Below are 24,500 nucleotides of genomic sequence, written 5' to 3' on the forward strand. Positions count from 1 at the left end.
TCCTGGGATGTGATTTAAGTTCACAAGGCAGGGACGGGTTGTTTTTAAACCCAGCCAAGCGCTTCGGCTTTACGTCCTCTCTCGCTACCCTCTGGGCCACCTGGCTGGCCTGCTTTCTAGTCCTGAAACCTGCAAGCCCCCCCTGCCAGAGGGCTCCTCCGCCCTGGTTGCTGCCTCTGCCAGCTATGCCCACCCAGCTCTGTCCAGGGCTGGCCCTTCTCATCAGGGGCACCACCGTTCTAGTTTAGGAGGCCTCTTCCCTCCCTAAGGGTCCTGAAAGAGCAACCCACCACGTCATGTCCCTTTATGTTATACCATTTGGAGAGCGTATCGCTTTCAGAAGTGACCTTATTTATTTATTGCCATCAGCACAGGAGCCCCGTCAGAGCAGGCACTCAGGCTGTCTTATTCCCACTATATCCCTAGTGCCTAGAAATAGCTCATGGCAGTAAATATTTGTTGAATATAGACTGAGTGGATAAATCACATTTGGGGGCTAGATCCCAGCCTGCCACTTACAGCTCAGTCCCTGAGACTCCCCTGGGCACTTGGTGGGCTCCAGTTCATGCTCCTGCCTGAACACATCCATCTTTTCCTGCTTCCTTCTGTTCAGTGTCCCATCCAGGCTGTCCAAAGCCTTTCCCTCTGAAGCTGATTCTGAGATGTGTCCCTGGAGCCTGGAGCCCACTGGATGGGCCCACTGGGCAGAAGCCTGCCTCCCGTGTGGCACTTGCTGGCTCCTGCCACCCTGTCTGAGCCCTGCGGGGCATGGGTGCCCTGAGGACAGAAAGTCCACCTGCCTCATTCATTTCTGTGTGTCCTCAAACACCCTGCCCCAACCACATGGGGTTGCTGGGAAGTGGTTGTGGAGCCATGTGTGAGTCTGTTCGTCCACATCTGCTTGTTTTTTAGGGCCACATCCGAAGCATAAGGAAGTTCCTAAGCCAGGGGTCGAATCAGAGCTGCAGCCACTGGCCTGCGCCACAGCCACAGCAACGCCGAAACCAAGCCACATCTGCAACATACACTGCAGCTCACAGCAATGCTAGATCCTTAACGCACTGAGTGAGGCCAGAGATCGAACCTGGGCCCTCGTGTACAGTAGTCAGGTTCTCAACCCACTGAGCCACAATGGATTCTGAGTTGAGCTGGTGGAAACGCCTGCCCATTTCTGAGGGGGCTCCTATGCCTCCTGGCTTGAAGAAGCACTCCAGCTTCCAAGGTCCCGTCTCCCCTTGCGCTATCCTGAGGAAGGTCCCTGGGTCCTAGGAGACTGACAGTGACAGGGAGGGACAGGAGGCAGAAAGGGCCCCATCTCGGTTGACCTCATTACCTGGTAGCCCTGGGAACTGTTCTGTATCCCAAACTGCGGCATGCCAGGGTCTGCACACATGGTCAGCGTCGGGTCTGGATTGCAAAACAAAGAAACAGACTGTGGTCATGGAGGCTGCCGTTGCCCCCACTCATCCCAAGAAACAGATGGAGGGGAGCACATGGAGCCACGTCCTGACCTCCCCGCCTTTTGGAATCTCCACCTGAGTCATGGCCTTGGCTGACCAGGTAAGTCCCGGCAGCCCAGGAACTCACGTCCTGTCTAAGGTGCTCAGAGGAGGACTTGCCCCTTTTGCAGATGAGATACTGAAGACAGGGAAGCAAAGTCATCATCTCAGGCCCTCCAAGAAGGATCCCCACCTGCTGGCACACACTCTGCCCCAGGTCACCTCTCACCTATGCAGCTGGGCTGGGTACCACTCCACGTCCCATCTGACTGGCAGAATCTCCGTGGAGAGCCCACCAGCACCAGAGGGGGCTGGCAGGAGAAGGAGACGGACGATCTGTATGAGAAGCCTCGGTCCTCTCTTCTCCCGCGGGGTGGGACGCCGGGGTCTCCGCAGAACACAGCTGGGAAGTCGAGGAAGAAAGGCAGGTCCAAGTCACTTTCTGGAACTCAGTCTGCTCGCCCCCCTCAACCACTCCTGCCAACCATCTCTGGTCTTTGTACTGCTTTCCTCCTGGTTGCGGGGCAGCCCTGGGTGATTACACCTGCCTCTGTGTTGCTGTGTGTTTCTTCTCCCTTCCACATTCAAGTGCTTCTTAATAATCACAGCCGAGTAGTGGAGCAACATTACAGGAAGTTTAGAACATGGAGAAAAAAATAAACTATCATCCTGTGACCCAAAACACCTTTTTTTTTTGCATTTTTGTGCTCATTTCCTCCTCGTCTTTGTTTAGGTGTATGGCTGCAAACCCGATGTCCAGGTGCTGTTGACCTTGCTTTGTTCATATGATATTCTATAAACATTATCCATGTTTATGACAGCATTATTGATTATCAGCTACATTAAATTTGCAATGAGATGCTGTATCATGATTGCAGCTTATCATATTAGGCATTTTCTATTATTATCAAGTTACACCTGGCTTTTCTTTAACTTGTACTATTTTCTTAGAGGAATTCTCTATGAGTGAACTTACGATCTTTAAAGGTTTGAGTGTGTTCACAGCTCTTAACATACTGCCAAATGTCTTTCCAAAGAGTGTGCATGTGTCCTGCAGTGAATAGTGTCTGGGTGTGTCCATTTCATTTGGTTCATCAGAGAGTGTCATTAAAAATTGGCCATGGAAGGCCAAGTTCCCCAAGACATAACTTGAAGTGTGAAGCACATTCTTCATGCTATGCTATGGTGTGTGTGTGTGTGTGTGTGTGTGTGTGTGTGTGTGTGTGTGTACACAGGGTCATGAGGTTTATAATCAGATGCAAAATCAAATAGAAGCCTGGCCCTGGAAGCCGGGGAACCTGGATGGACCAATGAGAAGTCAGCTAAAGGCTGAACCAGTCAGAAGTCACCACATCCAGGAAGAGGCAACTCAAAGAATAAGACATACACATGGGTGCAAAGAAAGAGCAGCTCAGTTTTGCTAATAAGCAATGTGATACCAATTAAAATGATGAGATATCTGGAGTTCCCGTGTGGCTCAGCATTGTCACTGCAGCGGTTCAGGTAGCTGCTGTGGCTCGGGTTCTACCCCTGGCCTGGGAACTTCTGCAAACCTGGGGTGTAGACAAAAAAGGAAAAAAAAAAAAAGAGAGAGAGATTTTTAAAAACTCTTCAGGCTGGTAAATATTAAGAATATTGGCAAAATCTAAATGAGGGTGTGAGTCAAGAAATCTCATCAACTGCTGGGGTGGGGGGAGTGTAAATTGGGACGATCCTTCTAGAAGACAGTCTGGGAACATATATCAAGAAGTATAGTGTACACGCTGGTCAACCCAGCAGCCTCCCTCCTCGAACTTGACCACGAGGGTAAAGAAATACTGTTTTCAAAGCCTTTTATTGCAGAACTGCTTCTAACATGATTACACTGAAGAAACTCAAACCCAAATTCATCTCCAGTAGGAGATTAAGCTGGTTGTGGCATCTGCAAGGAAATTCTTGAAAGCCATTAAAAATGATGATGCATAGATTAGTACTTATTGATTGAACAAGGGGCTGATGGCCTAACAATGAATACAAGTTGTGAACAGCATGGTTCCACACTGCTTACAGAAAATTGCATACATACCGCTAAACATGCAAAGCTGCGTGGTAACTGCGTGGAAGTAGAACGACAAGCCTAACTGGTTTTCTCTGGGAGAGAGGATTCGGGTGATTATTTCCTTCTTCTTTGTATTTTCAGATATAGTATGATTTTTTTATGATAATCATAATTCATTTTTAAAAACCAATCCAGCTCTTTCTCAAGAAAAGAAGACTCACCCCGGAGACCCTCTACCTTCCCGATGCCTCCCTGGAGAAATGCAAAGGTCTAAGGGGTTAATCACGCACCAAAGGCCGCCTTTCCTGCATTCACGTTTATGGGCCCTCATCTCGGCGGAAATTTCCCAAACTGAAGCAAATTTTCAGAGATCCCCAAACAGTGTTGTGAGCATGCTGATAGTTTTCGGCAGTGTTAAAATAAAGCCAAGCAGAAAGAAAAAATGGTCCTACCGTTTGTCCAAAGCATGGACACTGAGAAAACAATCCAGGGCCTGATTATGCGGCAAGACAAGAATAACTGACCTGGAACTTGCTTCTTTGGGGGACTCGGTATAGAACGAGCCCTGGAATGGACTTGAGGCTCTTTGAGACTTGAGGCTCAATTGAGCCAGGGAGATAGGAAATGACTCTCTTGCCAGAAAGTCACAGGTGCCCCAGAGTCTTTTCTGTGCAAAGTATTTTCCTTGAAGCCAGGCATGTTTCTGGCCCAGCCCCGCCTGCCCCCTCCCATCCCCATCTTTGGGTTCTAACCCATCCAATTAACAATTTTTCAGGTTAAGAAACTCTTCCCTTGTCTCTGGCTTAACTTCCTTCCACTGTGACGCCACACAGTGACGGGAGTCAGGACTCAACTGAGATAATTCTCATATTCCTCCTTTTAAACCCCTTCGTTGGAGTTCCCTCGTGACTCAGCAGGTTAAGGAACTGGCATTGTCACTGCTGTGGCTCTGGTTACAGCTGTGGTGCAGGTTCGATCCTTGGCCCGGGAACCCCACAGCCAAAAATTAAATACATGAGTAATAAATAAAACCCCTTCCTTCTGTAATGGTGTCCTTGCCAAAATTTCTCCCTGATTTGGGGTGTCGGGGTGGGAGCTCTCATTCTGGATCTTCCAGCAGCAGAGCTCAGAAGAGGGTAAGGGTGGGGAGGCAGCAGATGGGGTGCCCTGGAGGCCTCCCGTGAACAACTTACGGAAACACTGAGGCAGCTCTCCGGTCCAGGACCCGTTTCCCTCGCAGGTGAGCACGGCAGGCAAGGAGAGCTGGTACCCCTCCAGACAGGCGTACGTCACGCTGGAGCCCCATGTGAAGTCGGATCCCACCACTTTCCCATTGGGGACGAGCTGCGGTGGCTTGCACATGATGGCTGGGAGAGACCAAAGCAGGCTGAGTGCTGGGGCTGTCTGTCCTGGGGACACCAGGGCCTGGTTGCTGGCCCCAATGTCACAGGCCACCCTGTGACTGCTGGGAGTCTGGGCCAGGTGGGAGGAATCAGGAACGACCCCTCTCACTTGGAGATCTTCTTTTTGCACCTTACTACCACCCACTCCTCTCTGCACGGCCCTCTCCTCCAGGTTCAAGGCCCAGGACCTTCCCACTCCCTCCCGGCAGAGGTTCAGGGACTGATCCTTACCTTGCACATCCCACCCCCCCCGCCCCCGCCCTGCCCCACATAAGATGAGAGGGCTCTGCCTCATCCCCCCCTCCCTTCTGGGTGTTTGAGGCCCCTGCCTGCCTTTTGTACCTCCCCTGTGTCTGTATCTGTGGGTCCCTAAACACACCTTTGCAGACCGGCTTGGTGCCATTCCACGTCCGGTCCTTGGTGCAGCTCAGCACGGTCACCCTGTGTGACTCCATCATGTAGCCAGGGACGCACTGGTAGGTCACAGTTTTGTTGTATCTGAAGTCATTGCCCAGCCGGAGGCCGTTGGCTGGAATCCCAGGGTCCCCACAGTTTATGACTAGGATGAGGAGACAGAGCATCCTTCATTCCCAGCACAGATGCCCCTTCCACCCAGCAGTCCAACACCGTCCCTATCACGCCCTGCACGTGTTCGGGAAGGAAAATGGTCAGATCAAGAATGGCCTGTCTCTTTGTAGGTTTCTAGTAGGGCGCTGTCCATTCTAAGGTCCCTGCAGCCGTCTCCTTGCAAAGCTGGTCTATGTTCCCTTGTCTGCCTGCGCCACCCTGATGCACCCCAGCAACTTGGGCTGTGAAATCCATCCGTCTTATTTAAAGCACATGCCTTGGAGTTCCCACTATGGCTCAGTGGGCTAAGAACCTGACTAGCATCCATGAGGATGTAGGTTCAATCCCTGGCCTTGCTTAGTGGGTTAAGGATCCGGCATTGCTGCAAACTGCTGTGTAGGGTGCTGTGGCTGTGCTGTATGCTGGAAGCTGCAACTCCAATTTGACCCCTAGACCTGAAACTCCATGTGCCATAAAAAATAAAGCCCCCACCTCTGCAACGAAGTACCCGACTTCATAAATGAGGCTGGGGTCCCGGGAGAGGGAGGTTTCCAGGTTGAAGAGCCTAAGAGATGCCAGTGGGCCAGATAAGACAATTTGTCTGCTGGGAAGGGCATCTTTCCGCCTGCGCTTCTGCCTGGGAAGCCTCTGTGGGGTCTGTGGCCTAGGACCTCTGCAAAGGCCCTACCTATGTTATGGTCTCAGGTAAGGGTGGGGGTTGGTGAGCTCTGGCCTCAGAACAAAAGTGAACTGGACATGGGATTTCAGAGGGAGGACTCTGAAAGGGAGAGTATCATCAGATTCCTTCATCTGGTCACGTCCCTCCATCGGGGTCCCAGAGTGACTTGCTTTTCCAAGAAAAGGGTCTGCAGCTGCCTTTAGGAGAAGCAAGAAATGGGAGCTCTGGGGTTACACCACGTTTGGGAGCCAGGCTGGGGTGAGGATGGGTCCACGGGAGAGAGGGAATTAACAAAGACAGTGGATGGCGGCAGCGTTCAAGTGGAAAGAGAATTAGACTGAGTACTGGGGGTTTGCCCTGAAAAAGGAAAAGAAAGCCTAAGGGACTGGTAGAGTCTGAAATAGCATCTATATTTGTATACACTGTGTGTGTGTGTGTGCGCATATTAATAATATACATATATACTATTAGTGTGTGTGTGTGTGTGTGTGTGTGTATTCTCAACCTCTCAGTCTCAGCTGTATCATCTGTAAAGTAGAGCTAATAGTGTCTACTTCATGGGGTCCCAGGGAGAATCCAAAGACGTAACGCATGTGAGACAAAGCACTGAGCTCAGTGGCTGTCAGGAACCATGTGCTCAGTACCTGGAGGCTATCTGTATGAGTCTTACTCAGGGTCGTGTCCCACCACGCCGGCCAGCCCTCCCAATCGCCCGAGGTCAGCCTCCTTCTTCGGCAGGGAGGAACCTGATGGCCTCGGACACCACTTGCCACAGAGCCCCGGGGACCAGGCTTCTCACCTATGCACTCAGGCTCACTGCCCGTCCAGGTGCCATTGACCGAGCAGTGCCGGCTGAGCAGGCCAGCGGCGTAGTACCCTTCCCGACACTCGTAGACGATGGAGCTGGAGAAAACCAGGCCGTCACTGAACACGACTCGGGCATTGCTTGGAGTCCCGGGGTTCCCACAAGAGATCACTAGGAAGCCGGAAGAACACATTATCCATCTGAACAAGGGCAGGCATCCCTGGGGTGGGGGTAGGGGTGGGGGGCTGAGCGCTGCCCAGAGTGCGGACCATGTGCTACGTAAGGATCCCTCGGCTTGAAACGCCCCTCATAATGCTTTCATGTCAGATCATCTCACCCTCAGGAGGGGAGGAGAGACCTGTAGGGATTTTTTTCTGATTTCTTAAAAGTGAAGACTCTTTATTATCATACTTAAAATTTAAATGATTCCTAAATATCACCAAATATCCAATCAGTGCTTCGTTCCCCTCAATCATCTCTCTCTCTTTTTATAGTTAATTTGTTAGAACTACCACCCAAATAAGGGCTGCATGTGACATTTGGTTGGCGAATCTCTTGGACTCTGAACCCAGAGGTTATTGGATTACCCTCTCCCATGGTTTATCTGTTGCAGAAATTAGAACATTTATCCAGTAGAATTTCCCACTGCCTGGATATACTAACAGCCCCAGGGAGGCCTTGTTCAGCGTGTTCTTTTGTCCCCTGTAGTTTCTGTAGTCAAATTCTACTTTTTTTTTTTTTTTGCTTTTTGGTCTTTTTAGAGCTGCACCTGAGACATATGGAGGTTCCCAGGCTAGGGGTCGAATCAGAGCTTCAGTGGCCGGCCTACACCACAGCTACAGCAACACAGGATCCGAGCTGCATCTGCGACCCACACCACAGCTCAAGGCAATGCTGGATCCTTAACCCACTGAGCAAGGCCAGGGATTGAACCTGCATCCTCATGGATACTAGTTGGATTTGTTACCGCCGAGCCACAGTGGGAACTCCAAAGTTCTGCTTTTTTGGCAAAGGTACTGCAGGCAGCTTTGCGTCTTTCCTACTGCATCGCATTAGGAGGCACAGAATGTCTAGTTGTTTCCTTGTACATGGAGTTGAGACTGATCAGTGGGTCATAAATTTACGATGCTGATCTGGCATCATAAATTTCCTATGAGTTTTCACTTAATGGTTTTAACAGAAATTGAATATTGTTGACCAGATTTGTTATTTCATTAGGGGATAGAAATGGTGACATTTCCATAATTCTTCCTGCGTTAGCACCCCATTGTCAACTACTTGCTTACTGTGAAATAGAGTTCATGCAGGAAGGATAATGTTTGATTTTTTTTTTTTTTAAAGTCAGACATCAGAATGATGATGAGTTGGTTCCCTAGCAAGCGCCAAAGGGTGACTAACAATCATTTGAATTCATGGATTTAAATTTATTTGCTAGTTGTCACCTGTTGCCACCTCTATTCTTGTTGATGCTCAAATTAACCCATCTTTGGCTAGTGGGAGCCCCTTCAAGTTGGCTCCTGAGTTCCTTTGATTTGACCCTGTTACATTTGGTAGACTCCTTGCTGGAGGGACATGATGTTCCATGCTCATCTTGTACATTTCCTGCCCCAGTTCTGGAATCAGTCACTTTTCCTAAAGATCTCTGGTTCCTTGGAGTAGAGAATGGATATAAAAACTACAGTCTGGAGTTCCCGTGGTGGCTCAGCGGAAACGAATCTGACTAGTATCCATGAGGACGCAGGTTCCATCCCTGACCTTGCTCAGTGGGTTAAGGATCTGGCGTGGCTGTGAGCTGTGGTGTAGGTCGCAGACCTGGTTTGGATCCTGTGTCGCTGTGGCTGTGGCTGTGGCTGTGGCCGGCAGCTCCAGCTCCCATTCAACCCCTAGCCTGGGAACTTCCATATACTGCAGGCGTGGCCCTAAAAAGACCAAAAAAAAAAAAAAATAGAGAGAGAAGAGAAAAGAAAAAACACACAAACAAACAAATCTACAATCTGGGCATTAAGGGTACTCATTGCTATCAAGCTCGTCATTGGTTTTAGACTTTTAGAGTGGGAAAATAACTTTTCAAATTGAAACTACAAGAATGTATATATGTATGTGTGACTGGGCCACCTTGCTGTATAGTAGAAAATTGACAGAACACTGTAAACCAGATATAATGGAAAAAAGTAAAAATCATTAAATAAAAAACAAGAAACTACATTATGAGCTTATATGATATTATCAATGCATGTTTAGAATTAAGAGTTTTTCCTTACCTTTTTGATTTTTATATGCTATCTCTTTTATGTTGAAAATGTTGGTTCTTAATGACAGTAAATAATTTTTAACTTGTTTTATACCCATATATTACGGTAGTATATATGTAATAGTTTCAGAATAGTAATACCACTTTTATTACAAATGATATGATTGCTAAAACCAGTTTAAGATTTCATTTCATTGTAGTCATCTGTCCTTAGGATGGATACACCATAGGCAACTTTCATTTTTTTCAAGGCAGTGGAAGTAATTCTCCAGGTTAGTAAAGCATCAACTTGATACACAGTTAAGTTCATTTGTTTCCATTTTGATTTTGATATTTAGAGATTATTTTGTAATCTTTCATTTAATTTTATTTTATATGTACAATATTTACATGGTCCCAAAGTTAGATCTACAAAATGATTCCTATGTAATTAGCACAACAGATAGGCCCTAACACCTATCCATTCAACAAGTATTTGTGCTGCCTAGGCACTGGACATGCAGTGATGACCAAATCCTGCCTCGTGCCCTTGGGCAGCCCAGTCTGTTTGAAGAGCCTTCCTATAAAGAGATGAATTAAAATAGGGTGTATGGATTCCCATTTGGCTCAGTGGGTTAAGAACCCAATGTAGTCTCCATGAGGACGCAGGTTCGATCCCTTGCCTTGTTCTGTGGGTTAAAGATCTGGCATTGCTGTACACTGTCACGTAGGTCACAGATGTGGCTCACATCCAGTGTTCCCAATGGCTGTGGCACAGGCTGGCAGCTGCAGCTCTGATTTGACCCCTAGCCTGGGAACTTCCATATGCTACAGGTGTGGCACAAAAAGAAAAAAAAAAAAGTCTACCATTAAAAAAATTATGGTGAAAGAGAAAGACAAATACCATATGATATCACTTATATGTGGAATCTAAAATATGGCACAATGGAACCTTTCCACAGAAAAGAAACTCATGGACTTGGAGAATAGACTTGTGGTTGCCAAGGCGGAGGGGGAGGGAGTGGGATGGATTGGGAGTTTGGGGTTAATAGATGCAGACTATTGCTTTTGGGATGCATTAGCAATGAGATCCTGCTGTGTAGCCCCGGGAACTCTGTCTAGTCACTTAAGATGGAACATGTAATGTGAGAAAAAAGAATGTCTACGTGTATGTGTAACCGGGTCACCAGGCCGTACAGTAGAAAAATAAATAAATAAAAGGTAAAAAAAATTATGGTGTAATAAGTCCTATATTTGAAGGAATAAAAGCACTAATAAGGCAACAGTTTAATGGGGCTAAGATAAGAATTGGAGTAGAGCCCTGAAAGGTAAGTGGGAGCTTGTCAAGGGAAGTCACAAAGAGCTATGTACCTGTTGCGAGCCCACACACACACACACACACTCATTCAACAAATATTTGCTTCCTAGTCAAAACTCTTAGCCACCCACTTTCTGTTCCCTGAACACTCCTGACATGGTGGCTAACTCCATCCTGGGACCTGAGTGGCAACAAAGGGGACCTGGGCACAGTGGATATTGGAGACTACACCAAATTCTCCCCTTGCCGATACACTCCCCACTATCACAAACCTCTTACTATGCCTACAAAGTCCTATCAAAACTAACTGCATCCCCAGAAAGGCAGGACTTTGGAGAGACAAGTGAGAGTGGGCACCGATTCCTTCTACATCACTTCCTGGGAAGGCGTCCCCTGATCACGGGCCAGGGCACCTCCCTCTGCTCTGCAGGGCTATGCCACATCTCAATTTCATGCAGCCCATTCTCTATGGACAAAAACCCACTGCCTTTTATCTCTGTAGCTTCCTGCCTCTGGAATTTTTTCTCTGGTGATTTTTAGTCCTTGTGGGACTTATAATCCATTGATCCTACCACTTTTTCACTGCCTCTTATGCATAAACCCGTTCCCTTCTTACCCAGCTTGGATGCCAAGGTCCCTCATCCTCATTGTTTTGTGTGTACATCCTCATCTCCCCTTTGCCACTTTCCGCCAATGTCTTAATCCCTTAAGACCCCGACCTTACGCCTAATGCTTCATCCATCCTGTGCCTGCATCTATAAGCAAAATGTGTTTGAACAAACACCCAGACCAGTGCTGACTACTGTCCCTCTAAGTGAATGGCTCTTAACTTAATGAGGCTTCCGTGCTGCCTGGTAATTCCATCTTTCCCTATTTCCCTATTTCCTGCCCACACCTCCTCTGCTAGGTGATGACTTCACACTGCGTCCTCCCCCTTCCAACACCTTCTCACTCAATCTTACTCTTAGTTGTTGAACTGCTTCCTAAGGAGGAGAGTGCTATGCAGGCTGTATTTGAGTGAGAGAGAGAGAGAGAGAGGGAGGGAGGAAGGGAGAGAGAGAGCGAGAGCACAATTTGAAGAGCAGCTACAAAAAGTCAGACACTGGGGAGACAGGTTTTTAAAAAGAGCTTGTTCGGAGTTCCTGTTGTGGCTCAGCAGTAATGAACCCAACTAGTATCCATGAAAACACAGGTTTGATCCCTGGCCTCACTAAGTGGGTTAAGTATCTGGCATTGCCATGAGCTGTGGTGTAGGTGAGTATCTGGCACTGCCGTGAGCTGTGGTATAGGTTGCAGACACGGCTCGGATCTGGCGTTGCTGTGGCTCTGGTGTAGGACGGCGGCTATAGCTTCCATTGGACCCTAACCTGGGAACCTCCATATGCCATGGGTGTGGCCCTAAAAAGACAAAATAAATAAATACATAAATATTAAAAATAATAAAAAGTGTGGGGGGTTTTTTGTTTGTTTTTGTTTTTGTTTTTTTTCATTTGGAAGTTTAGGAATGTGTGGAAAGATATAATTTTGCCCACTGGGGCTACCTCAGGAAACGTCATGAAGGGCTTATATTACTTTTAAAGGGTTTTTAAAAAATTGGATTTGTATTGTTTTTGCCCTTTTTTTTTTGTCTTTTAGGTTGAATCGGGACTGTAGCTGCCGGCCTACGCCACGGCCACAGCAACTTGGGTTTCGAGTCGAGTCTGTGACCTATGCCACAGCTCAGGGCAACATGGGATCCTTAACTCACTGAGCAAGGCTGGGGATTGAACCTGCGTCCTCATGGATGCTAGTCAGATTTGTTAACCACTGAGCCATGACGGGGACTCCTGGATTTGTGTTTCTTTTGGCACTTTGGATGCTATTTAAACACAGTGTTTTCCCTTAAATGGGAAGCTCCAAGAGGGCAAGGGGTGTCTGTCTCCAGGACTGTTGTGTCTCCAGCACATACTATGTAGTATTAGGCACACAGCTGTTGAATGAAACTATATGGGAAATAAATGAATAAATGCACTAAACTTAGTTTACCCTGGTTTCTTCCCGTCTTAGGTTAGGGTTGGGAGTATGTTTGCCTTTGGATTACGAGTGAGAATGAATGTGAACCATCTGTTGATGTCCACTATTCACCAGGCCAAGGGTTCAAATGGGGCCCTGGATTTTATCCGTGCCTGTGAGGGCAGGTGCTTCGCGTATGAACACGGGGGAGGAGCCTGGGCGCAGGCAAGGGGAAAAGCAGAATGGTCGTATGCATTACCTCCACACTCAGGCTGGGTGCCGCTCCACGAGCCATTGGCTTGACAAGTTCGCTCTGACGATCCCCGGAGCACATGGCCAGCGTCACAGCTGAAGCGCATCAGGCTGCCCGGCGCAAAGCTGTCCCCCAAACGGATGCCGTGGGCTGGGGTGCCAGGGTCACCACAAATTCCCACGCTCGTGCCTATGGACCAGAACCCCCCCGACAGTGTTTATCATGGAAGGAAAGGGAAGGGAGGATTGGGAGGGAGAAAGATGCGCGCCACTGCTAAGGGGAGGCAGTGGGCCCTAAGGATGCGGGCAGTGAGACGGATTGTGCGTCTAGCTCAAGTCGCTGGACAGGTGCCTGCCTTAGTCATTAGTCCTCAGCACTCAGTGGTCAAAGAACACAGAGGTCTGAGGTCATGGACGAGTCCCTGGGGGCCACGTGGCAAGGGCAGAAAGAAGGCAGAGGGATGACTCTGTGGGGGACGTCATACCTTCCGCTCTTTGGCCTGTGCCAGTGTGGAGTGTCCCAGCTGGCCTTCTCCCTTTCCCGTCTTCTCCACTAGCAGCCTCTCCCTTCCCAGGTCCACTGTCTTAGGTGCTCAACTTCTCCAGCCTGAACTATATTGCAGGAGCCTCCTAACTAGTGTCCCTTCCTCTTAACCTTGTCCTCTAAGCCCCATGAGGAGATACATTCACACCAAAGAGACTGGACAAAGGCATGTTTGGAAGGGTGTGGGGATGGGAAATGCATGCCTTTCTTCTTTGGAACACTTCTTCCCCTTCGAACGTGCTCGGAAGATGATTCAGGAGGCCTCCGTATGCATGATCCTTGCCTTCCCCATGCCAGTCTCCCCAAGACACTTCCAACAGAAGCCCAAACAGAAAGGAGTCTGGGGCTCGCTTCACAGGCCATAGGAGTCCCAGTATAGTCCTGTCCGGCTCATGACCTGGGCGATTAGTGAGATTAATAGGCTCACCTCGAAGAAGAGAAATTTGTAGGGGTACTAATTTTTTTTGTTTCTGTCATTGGTGGGACAATACAATTTCCAATGTTTTGTTTTGCTATGATATTAAAGACGAATTTCTGGACCCTAGGGTGTGGGGGCTTCCGTATTTCCCTGCATTCGCTGTGTTGATAACATCTGTCCCCGTCCCCAGAGATTAGCAGTTAAAGAAATTCATTCATAGGAAAAGTCCGGGGACTGGTGTGTTAGCACTTTGGGAAGAACTATATTCCACCAGGCAGCGAGGATGCTGGACAAATGGGAGAGGCAGCGATATAGAGAGGGAAGTAGGCTGGGGCTCAGGAGTCCCCAACAGGTAAGGAGACAATACAGCAGTGGGTTGGGACCTGGGCTGAACCACAGGAAGACTTGGCCTATTCCTGGGACCTCATGGAAATAAGTGTCTGGACATGACTCTGGCCATAGGTAACCTCACAAAGTGTCTCCTCACTAGTTTTGCAATTTCTCTTTTTGTGCTTTTCAGGGCCACACCCATAGCACATGGAAGTTCCTGGGCCAGGAGTTGAACTGGAGCAGCAGCTGCTACTTATGCCACAGCCACAGCAACACCAGGTCCAAGCTGAGTCTGCGACCTACACCTCAGCTCACAGCAATAGTGGATCCTTAACCCACTGAGTGTGGCCAGGGATCAAAGCCGCATTCTCATGGATACTAGTCAGGTTCCTAACCCACTGAGCCACAGTGGGAACTCCCAGTTTTGCAATGTCTTGGAAGTATAGACTTGACCAGAGCTGACTAAAGGGATGAATGGGAGCTCAGACCACCAAGGACTAAAGTCCAGTTGGGACCTCTGTGCTCAAAAGGTCAGCCTCCCTCCATGCATCTGTCACACTCACACCTCACGAGCTCACCCATCTCCATCAGTCAGGTCAGACCCCTCTCCCTGACACCAGGCCCCCGTACCTGAGCAGTGGGGGAGGGAGCCAGTCCAGTGTCCGTCCAGCCCACACATGCGGGTGGCGTTTCCCACCAGAGTCCGTTTGCCCGTGCAGCTGTAACGCACGACTGCCCCCACGGTATAGCTGTCCCCCGACATCTGGGAATGGGGCGGGATGCCCGGGTGGCCGCAGGACACCACTGTGGGGAGGAGCGAACATCTCAGCGATTCGGTACAGGGATGGGTCATTATCACGGGACACATGCTGGGCTTTTCAGAGCGACAGACAGAGAAGAAGAGAAACCTTCTCCTGGCACACTTCCTGCTGCCACACCCACCAGCATCAGCAAATGATGCTGACCCATCTCACTGCCTTGTTTCCATGTCTGTGAAACGCACAGCAACACCTGTTGTTTTAAGCGTTAAGTGAGATAATACATGTGAAACTGCTCAGCACATAGCAGGAACACCATCATACGTGTTTCTTCTCTTCCTTGCCTCTTGAGCTCACCTCTGCCTATTTCCTCATGGCCGTAGGACATACTAAGATGTCTCCTGCAGAAAGGTGGTATGTATAGTGAAACAGAAGGCAGATGCATGATCTGTCATCCTAGAACCATCCATATGTACCGCTGGAGCCAGAATGAGGACCAGTTATTGTCCTTTCCAACTGCATCTTACATCAGTTGTCTCCAGCTTGTCCCCTTTAGTCCCCTTTGCTGAAACACCAGAGTCTGATGGTGGAAACCAGCGATAAGGCTGGAGTCGAGGTGTACAGGCCAGGGCAGAACATACTGTCAATATCGCTGGCTTTGCCTTCCCAGTGTTCTTGCTACAGGTGGATCCCAGGCTCTTTAACTTACTCAACACATACGCATCGAGCGCCTGTTATGTGCAAGGTGCTGTTTTGTGTTTGGGGAAATCCAGTTCCTACTTTCATGGAACTTTTATTCGAGTGGGGCAGAGTGACCACGGATAAGAAAATAGGTAAATAGGTACTTTTAGGGGGTGCCCTGAAGGAAAATGAAGCTGCATCAGGGAAAGAGTGCTCAGGTGTGGGATGAGGGCGCTGTTTTTGAGTAGGGGGGTCAGGGAAGACCTCCTGAGGAGGTGACATTTGAGCAGCGCATCAGGTGACGTGGAAAGGTCAGCCACGTAAGATCTGGGAGGAGGGCATTCTAGGGGAAGAGGCAGCAAGCGTAAAATCCCAGAGGTCAGAATGAGCCTGGGGTGTTTGAGGAGTGGCAAGAAGGCCAGGGTTGTTAGAATAGAAGTGAGCAAGGAAAGAAGAGAAGAAGAAGACATGAGTGGAGAGGTTGCTAGGAGCCAGAGCACGGCACAGAATCCGGATTTTAGTGTAAGTGTGAGGGATGCCACTGGAGTGATATGATCTGATTTACATTTTTTTTTTGGTCTTTTTCTAGGGCCACACCCACGGCATATGGAGGTTCCCAGGCTAGAGGTCTAATCAGAGCTGTAGCCGCCGGCCTATGCCACAGCCACAGCAATGCCAGATCTGAGCCGCGTCTGTGACCTACCCCACAGCTCATGGCAATGCCAGATCCTTGACCCACTGTGCAAGGCTAGGGATCGAACCTGCAACTTCATTGTTCCTAGTCAGATACATTAATCACTGAGCCACGACAGGAACTCCTGATTTACATTTTAACATGATCATTCTGGCTACTGTGTGGAGAACATTCTAAGGGCGGGGCAAGAAAGAGGGGGCTGTGGCAGTAGTTCAAGAAGAGATGATAGTGATTTGGACGGACTGAACTCTGGGGTCTGGTATGCAAGTGGGGAGGATACGTACTCTGGGGACCCAAGGGCTGACTGTCTGCAAAGACATGGTTCCCCATTCCGGACAAGCCTGCCACTCCTGCCACGCCCAGGGGTGGAGTCTCTTAGTTCCTCCCTCCTTAAATCTGGGCTGGCCTGTGACTTGCTTTGATCCACAGAATGCAGTGGCATGAGGTTTTAGGAATTCAGAGCTCCGGCTTGAGAGATCTTTTAACTTCCTCTTTTTCTCTAGGAGCTCAGCCTCCAAGGAAAGAAGACCAATCATCCTTCTGGAGAGAGTGGCCACGTGAGTGGGGCCACTTGGAGGAGAACCAACAGCAGCAAGTCCTCAAAGATGTAGGTGGGGCCATTTTGGAGCCTCCAGTCCTAGATGAACCACGTTGGGCACACATGAGCCAGTCCTGCCGTGATGGTTCACTTTATGTGTCAACTTGGTTAGGCTACAGGATGCCCAGAAATTTGGTTAAACATTATTCTGGGTGTATCCGGGAGGGTTTCTGAATGAGCTTAACATCTAAATTGGTAGACTGAGTAAAGCAGACTGCCCCCACCCTGTGGTCAGGCCTCATCCAGTCTCTTGAAGGCCTGAATAGGACAAAAATCCTTCCTCTGCCTGTCTTGGAGCTGGGATATTCCAGCTGGGATATTTTCCTGCCCGGGGGCTCAAGTCTGGACTGGAATTCATACCATTGGCTCTCCTACTCCTCAGGCTTTCAAGTTCAGACTGGAGCAATGCCATCAGCTCTCCATCAAGTCTTCAGCTTGCCCAGTGCAGATCTTAGGACTTTCTCAGCTCCTTGATTGTGACAGCTATTTCCTTATTATATACCTATGTACCTATATCGGTATCTATATCTATAAGGGAGTGGGTCACATGATTATAATATACATTATATACCTATATTGAGAAATAGATGGCTCATGGATTCTATAGATACAAATACATTGATATAACTCTTACTTCTCTATATCTATGATAGATAGAGACCTTATTACATATTTATATATACTATCTATCTATAAAATATATGTAAGTAATATATATCCTATTAGTTATTGGTTCTTTTTCTCTGGAGAACCCGGATAACACATCTTCCCTAAATTTCTGATCTTCAGAATCAGGAGAAAACAAACACAGATGCTATTTTAAATTTTGAGATGCTTATTACACAGCAATAAGCAACTGATAGAGTGAATTTCAAGGATTATACCTTTTATTCCTTAAGACAATCCTATGAGGTAGGCACCATTTTTTTTATCTTCACCTTCTTGATGAGGAAAATGAGGCATGGTGAGGCAAAGTAACTTACCCAAGGTCACAGACCTGTTCAACACTAGAATTATTTCTTGGAAACCAGGCAGACTGACTCTAGAAGCCACACTCTTAAATACTAGAATTGACTCTCTTCTGCAGTACTGTTTAATAATACCAATGAATTCTCTCCTTTTGGAAAGAACGGAGCCCCCAATTATAATTTAAATAGTTTTATGACTGTTTACTAGAAATTTCTGGGCTTCTAGAAATTGCCCAATTTTAACTCTCTAATGATTTTTCAAACAAATTCTTTTTTAATGGAAGTTCAACATGCATCCAGAAGAACACAATCATAACGAGTAGTCACAAAGTGAACTACTTATGTAACTTAGAGAACTACCACCCAGATCAAGAAAAGAATATCACCAGCACCTCAGAAGCCTCTCACGCCCTCTACCGATCACGACCTCTCTTCTTCCCTCATCAAATCAAACTATCAGCTTGACTTGGAACACCAGGAATTAGTTTGCCTGCCCTTGAATTTTCTATAAAGTCACATAGTATATATTCTTTTGTATTGGCTTCTTTCCCTCAACTTCTTTCACTCAGTATGTCTGTGGAGTTCCCGTTGGGGTGCAGTAGAAACAAATCGACTAGTATCCATAAGGATGTGGATCCGATCTCCAGCCTCACTCAGTGGGCCCAGGATCTGGTGTTGCCATGAGCTGTGGTGTAGGCTGACAGTTGCAGCTCCAATTCAGCCCCTAGCCTGGGAACTTCCATATGCCTTGGGTGTGGCCCTAAGAAGCAAAAATTAATAAATAAATAAGAGTAAAAGCTTCCCCCCACCACCACCCCGTATGTCTGTGATATTCATCTATGCTGTGTGTACCAGTAGTTCATTATCACTGCACTATACCGGGGATTGGTAAATGTTTTCTTTAAGGGTCCAGACAGTAACTATTTTAGGTTTTGAGGCTATGTGTGGTCTCTGTTGTATATTCCTCTGTTTGTTTTTTTGGGTACAATATTTTAAAATATTAAAAAAAACCTTTCTAAGCTCAAAGAGCCATACAATAAATAGGCTGTAGCCTAGATCTGGTGCAGCAGCCAATGTTTGCTGACCTCTGCTATACAGTATAGTTTGTGTTAGTTATCTATTGCTGTGGAACAAATTGCCCCAACAATAAACATTTATTATTGACCATGGTTTCTATGGGTCAGGAATTTGGGAGAGGCTTAGCAGGTGGTTCTGACTCAGAATTCCTCATGATTAGAGTTCCTGCTACGGTGCAATGAGATCCATAGCATCTCTGTAGCAGTAGGACAGAGGTTCAATCCCTGACCCAGCACAGGAGGTTAAAGGATCTGGTGTTGCCAACTGCTGCTTGGATCTGATCCCTAGCCCAGGAATTCCCTATGCTGTGGGGTGGCCGATAAATAAATAAATAAATAAATAAATAAATAAATAAATTCCTCAAGAGATTACAGCCAGGATGTTGACTGTGGGTGCATTTATCTGAAGGCTTGATTGGCTGCCCCAGAGTGACTGGCCCAATATAGGAGGTATGGGTCATTGAGGCTGTCTTCAAGGTTTATGCCACATTTTATTCATCCACTTCCTGTTGATGGCCTTTTGGGTTATTTCTAGTTTTGGACTCTTACAAATGATGCTGATAAGACATTTCTCTTCATGTCTTTCGTGTTCACATGTACACACTCATGTGGGCTACCAGTAATGATTTCTGTGACAGCAGTTGGCTGTTGTTCTGACGTTCTTATCTGGTTTCAAAATGTTTCTTTGGGGAATTTGAGGGTAGTGTTAAATTATGGTAATACCTCATAACCTCTGAAATTGCAATGCCTGAAATTGTTTTTTTTTTTTTTGTTACTGGCTTGATCTAGATTACTTGGGTGTCTGTAAAATGAGCAACTGGAATATACTCTATTGTTTTATTTCCTTCCTGTGGTTTGTTTTAAAGGAGGAAGAAGTCAACAATAATAATGCTTGTGAAAAAAGAAAAAAATGATGACAATACAATTTGGCTGCTGTGGAGAAGGAAAAACAAGAAAAGGACATATGATAACAATAAAGAGAAACTACTTATATTCAGTGTACATTTGTGTAAAAATCTGGGAGGCGAAGAACAAAGACAAGTTGAAAAGCTGCCACTGCATTTCTCAGTTTGTCAGTATAAAAATATTAATGTTTTTAGCGCTCAGGCCCATGTCCAAATGGGAATCTCTTAGGCTCATTCCAGTTTCTGCAGTGGCTTCCTAGCTGCTAACTGCATATTAAGCTTAAACATGTATATAAAAATAGGCAAGACAGATAGTTAGCATTTCTAATAGTAGCAGATTTTCTTGCATTACACAGAATAGATATATATCAGGGGATTGTGAAACAATAAAATGGTAATTAAGCAAAAACCAGTAACACAAATTCCTGTTTGGGTGTGGGCTACACTGAGTCCCAGGGCAAAATAAAAAGGACCCCCACACTGGTGCATAAACCCTAAGTAGGAGAGTTGTACTTGTATCTTTTCCAATTTCTCTGGATAGAGGTCCAGGATAGGGATGTCTAGTTCATATGGTAGTTCTATTTTTAGTTTTTTGAGGAAGCTCATACTGGTCTCCACAGTGGTTGCACCAATCTACATTCCCATCAACAGTAAAAGAGGGTTCCCTTTCCCTGCAGCACATGTCAATAGGCAAGACATGGAAGTAACCTAAATGTCTGTTGACAGAGGAATGGATAAAGATGTGGTACATACATACAGTGGAATACTAGCCATAAAAGAGAATGAAATAATGCCATTTGCAGCAGCATGGATGGACCTAGAGATTACCATACTAAGTGAAGTAAGTCAAACAGAGAAAGACAAGTATCATATGATGTCACTTACATGTGGAATCTAAAAAAATGGATACAAATGAACTTATTTGCAGAACAGAAACAGACTCATAAACTTTGAAAACAAACTTATGGTTACCAAAGGGGCCAGGTTGGAGAAGGGATGGACTGGGGGTTTGGGATTGGTGTATGCACACTGAAGTATATGAAATGGTTGGAACTGCTGTATAGGACAGGGAACTCTACCCAATACTCTGTGATAATCTATAAGGGAAAAGAACCTGAAAAAGAATGTGTGTATATTTAAACAAAACAAAGCAAGCAAACAAAAAAGTTATACTATGTCCAGCCAGTCTCCAGAGCTTCCACTGTTATCTAAAGCATGTTAGCAGAGAAATGGCATATAATGCAGACTCAGATCATGCATTTCCCTTGGCCCCTGCAAGAACCCACCAATTAAAGCAATTTGCAGTAATATAGAAGGAGCAGCTGATATTGTCATTGACTCAGCTGACTAAGGGATATGTGGTGGCTACATACCACAACCCTATTCCTGCCACAACACTATTCACAGGTAATCAGATCTTCTAGGAGTGGAAATGCAATTAGTCCACTAAAATAATGTCACAATAATTATGAAACATCAGTGAAAACAGCTTTACTGGGATTCACATGGGATCTAGAAACTTACAGCCAGTGGAAGATCCCCAGGGCTGTTGTTTTTGAAATATTCTCATCAAATCTCAGAGAAAACTTCTATATCTTCCCCCATCAACAAATGAACAGGCAGATGGGATTCTGATGCTAGTGTATCACTTTTCTAGGAATCTTGCTAAAACTCATATTTATAGTAAGTAATAAACACCTCACACCAGTAAGAATGTAAACCACCTCACACCAGTAAGTATGGCCATCATTAATAAGTGCACAAATAACAAGTGCTGGAGGGGTTGTGGAGAAAAGCTTGGGGTTAATGGATGCAAACTATTCATAGGAACTGAACTGTTCATAGGAATGTAAGCTGGTACAACCACTATAGAGAACAGTATGGAGGTACCTTACATAGAACTACCATATGATCCAGCAATCCCATTCTTGGGCATATACCCAGACAAAACTTTCCTTAAAAAAAGACACAAGCACCCGCATGTTCATTGCAGCTCTATTCACAATAGCCGAGAGCTGAAAATAACCCAAATGTCCATTGACAGATGATTGGATTAGGAAGATGTGGTATATATATTACAATGGAATAGTACTCAGACATAGAAAAGAATGAAACAATGCCATTTGCAGCAACATGGATGGAACTAGAGACTCTTATACTGAGTGAAATAAGTCAGAAAGAGAAAGACAAATACCATATGATATCACTCATATCTGGTATCTAATATACAGCATAAATGAACCTTTCCATGGAAAAGAAAATCACAGACTTGGAGAATAGACTTGTGGTTGCCTGGGGGGAAGAAGAGGGAGTGGGAGGGATTGGGAGCTTGGGGTTAATGGATGCAAACTATTGCTCATGGAATGGATTTACAATGAGAACCTGCTGTGTAGCACCGAGAACTATGCCTAGATACTTACAACACGGCACAACAATGGGAGAAAAAATTATGTATGCATGTATGTGTAACTGGGTCCCCATCCTGTACAGTGGGAAAAAAAAGTGTGTTGGGGGAAATAACAATAAAAAATAAAGTAAAAAAACTAGAGTAAGTGATAAACAGTGCTGTCTTTGAATGGGGCCTGCCTTGGGAAAACCTACTCCAAAAATAACTGGTCTCTTGCTTGGTTTCTATGACCCTAATAACAACATACTGTGGTGGTCTCCGTAATTCGTGTCAGTAGGGCTTAGCACCTTGTAAATTCCAATGAGAAAAAGAAGTGACCATTGGATTTCTGGAGTAAAATAAACAAAACAAAACAAAAAAACAGCAACCAATGAGCATTAGCCTTTTTTGTTTGTTTGTTTCTTTTTGTTTGTTTGTTTGTTTTTGAGAGAGAGAGAGATAACACCTGGCCTGTTTTTAGACTTTGGCTTTTACCAGACTGGGAGCCTGGTTCCTAATTCCCACAGATTAAGATCAGTCAAATAAAAGACCATGATGTGAACATAAAGCAATGAGAAACAAGACACCAAGACTGAGAATCCGCAGAAATGACAATAGCAGAACTGCACTTGAAAGGATGGTATTGGAAGTATCAGATATGGAATACATAATAAGTATTTTTTAATATGTTAGAGATAAAAAATAACAAGTTTACATAGGAACAATACTCTATGGAAATAATTAAGCAAATGTGAAAAACAAATGTTGCATTTATTTCTCAAATGCAAAATAAATAATTGGAAATAGGAACTCAATGACTGATTAAACCTCAGCTTAGACCTAGTTAAAAAGGTTATTACTAAATGGTAAACAGAACCAGGGGAATTCATCAGAGATGGAAAATAGAAATGATAGGTTCAGAAACATAGACTATAGCACAAGAACGTCTAATGGTGGAGTCCATAAATAATGAAGGAGGAGAATGAGGGAGTGACAAAGCTACCCTTAGAAGTAGGGAATATAACTTACTTATTAGTAGAGAAGAAAAATACAGAATTACACAAATAATTAATGCAATGAAGAAAAGAGATAAAAAAGAAACTAATGGGTAGAACAAAGAGAAAACACAAAATAAGATGGTAGATTTAAAACCCAAATATATCAGTAACTTTACATATTTAAAGTGATGAAAGAAAAGCAGACTTTCAACCAAGAAGTCTATATCCAGCAAAACTATCCTTCAAACATGAAAGGGAAATAAAGATATTCCTAGATAAACACAAATGAGAGTATATGTCACTTAGCAAACCTGGAAATAAATTCTAAATTATAAAGAAATGGGGAGTTTGGGGTTGGTGGATGCAGACTGTTACATTTGGAATGGATGGGCAATGGGGTCCTACTGCAGAGCCCAGGGAACTGTGTGTGATTTGGTCACTTTACTGTACAACAGAAATTGAAACTCTGTAAATCAACAATACTTTAAATAAAAAAATAACATTGAAAAAAAAAAAGAAATTCTAAAGGAAGTATTTCAGGCTGAAATGAAAGCACTTGAGGCCATATGAAGAAATAAAGAACATGGGTGGAGTTCCCGTCGTGGCCCAGTGGTTAACGAATCTGACTAGGAACCATGAGGTTGCAGGTTTGGTCCCTGCCCTTGCTCAGTGGGTTAACGATCCGGCGTTGCCATGAGCTGTGGTGTAGGTTGCAGACGCGGCTCGGATCCCACGTTGCTGTGGCTCTGGCGTAGGCTGGTGGCTACAGCTCCGATTCAACCCCTAGCCTGGGAACCTCCATATGCCGCAGGAGCGGCCCAAGAAATGGCAACAACAACAACAACAACAATAACAACAACAACAAAAAGGAACATGAGTAAAGGTAATATGTAGGTAAATATACATAGAGCATAAGTATATATTTTTTTGTTTGTAACTCTTCCTTCTTTTTGAGAAATCACATAATGCAGTAATTAGAAATCTTTGTTGACAGCTGTACACTGTATAAAGATGTAATGTGTATAACAATAAGAACACAAAGGAGAGGGGAGGTAATGGAGTTATATAGGAACAAAGTTTTTGCATAAAATTGAAATTAAGTTGATATTACTTAAAACTATGTGGTTATAAATTAAGATGTTAATTTAAATTCCCAGAGTAACCACTAAGAAAATAACTTAGAGGGCGTTCCCATCGTGGCTTAGTGGTCATGGACCTGACCTAGTGTCCATGAAGATGCAGGTTTGATCCCTGGCCTTGTTCAGTTGGGTTAAGGATCCAGTGTTGCTGTGAGCTGTGGTGTAGGTCATAGATGTGGCTCAGATCTGGCATTGCTGTGGCTGTGGTGTAGGCTGGCAGAT

General features: G+C 45.7%; 1 protein-coding gene across 1 annotated transcript in view; it reads right to left on the reverse strand.

The window, feature by feature from the left end:
* The window catches only part of CSMD2 (CUB and Sushi multiple domains 2), a 648,967-nt gene that overhangs the window by 22,721 nt on the left and 601,746 nt on the right, over positions 1–24,500 (reverse strand). Inside the window, exons 56-62 of the mRNA XM_047793175.1 lie at positions 14,706–14,879; positions 12,791–12,973; positions 6,986–7,162; positions 5,320–5,499; positions 4,731–4,904; positions 1,729–1,902; positions 1,334–1,407 (exon numbers count right to left, since the gene is read on the reverse strand). Coding sequence (XP_047649131.1) covers positions 1,334–1,407; positions 1,729–1,902; positions 4,731–4,904; positions 5,320–5,499; positions 6,986–7,162; positions 12,791–12,973; positions 14,706–14,879 — 1,136 coding nt within the window. The remainder of the gene's footprint in view (positions 1–1,333; positions 1,408–1,728; positions 1,903–4,730; positions 4,905–5,319; positions 5,500–6,985; positions 7,163–12,790; positions 12,974–14,705; positions 14,880–24,500) is intronic.

The sequence above is a fragment of the Phacochoerus africanus genome, chromosome 8 (assembly GCF_016906955.1).
Source record: "Phacochoerus africanus isolate WHEZ1 chromosome 8, ROS_Pafr_v1, whole genome shotgun sequence".
Lineage (NCBI taxonomy): Eukaryota > Metazoa > Chordata > Mammalia > Artiodactyla > Suidae > Phacochoerus > Phacochoerus africanus.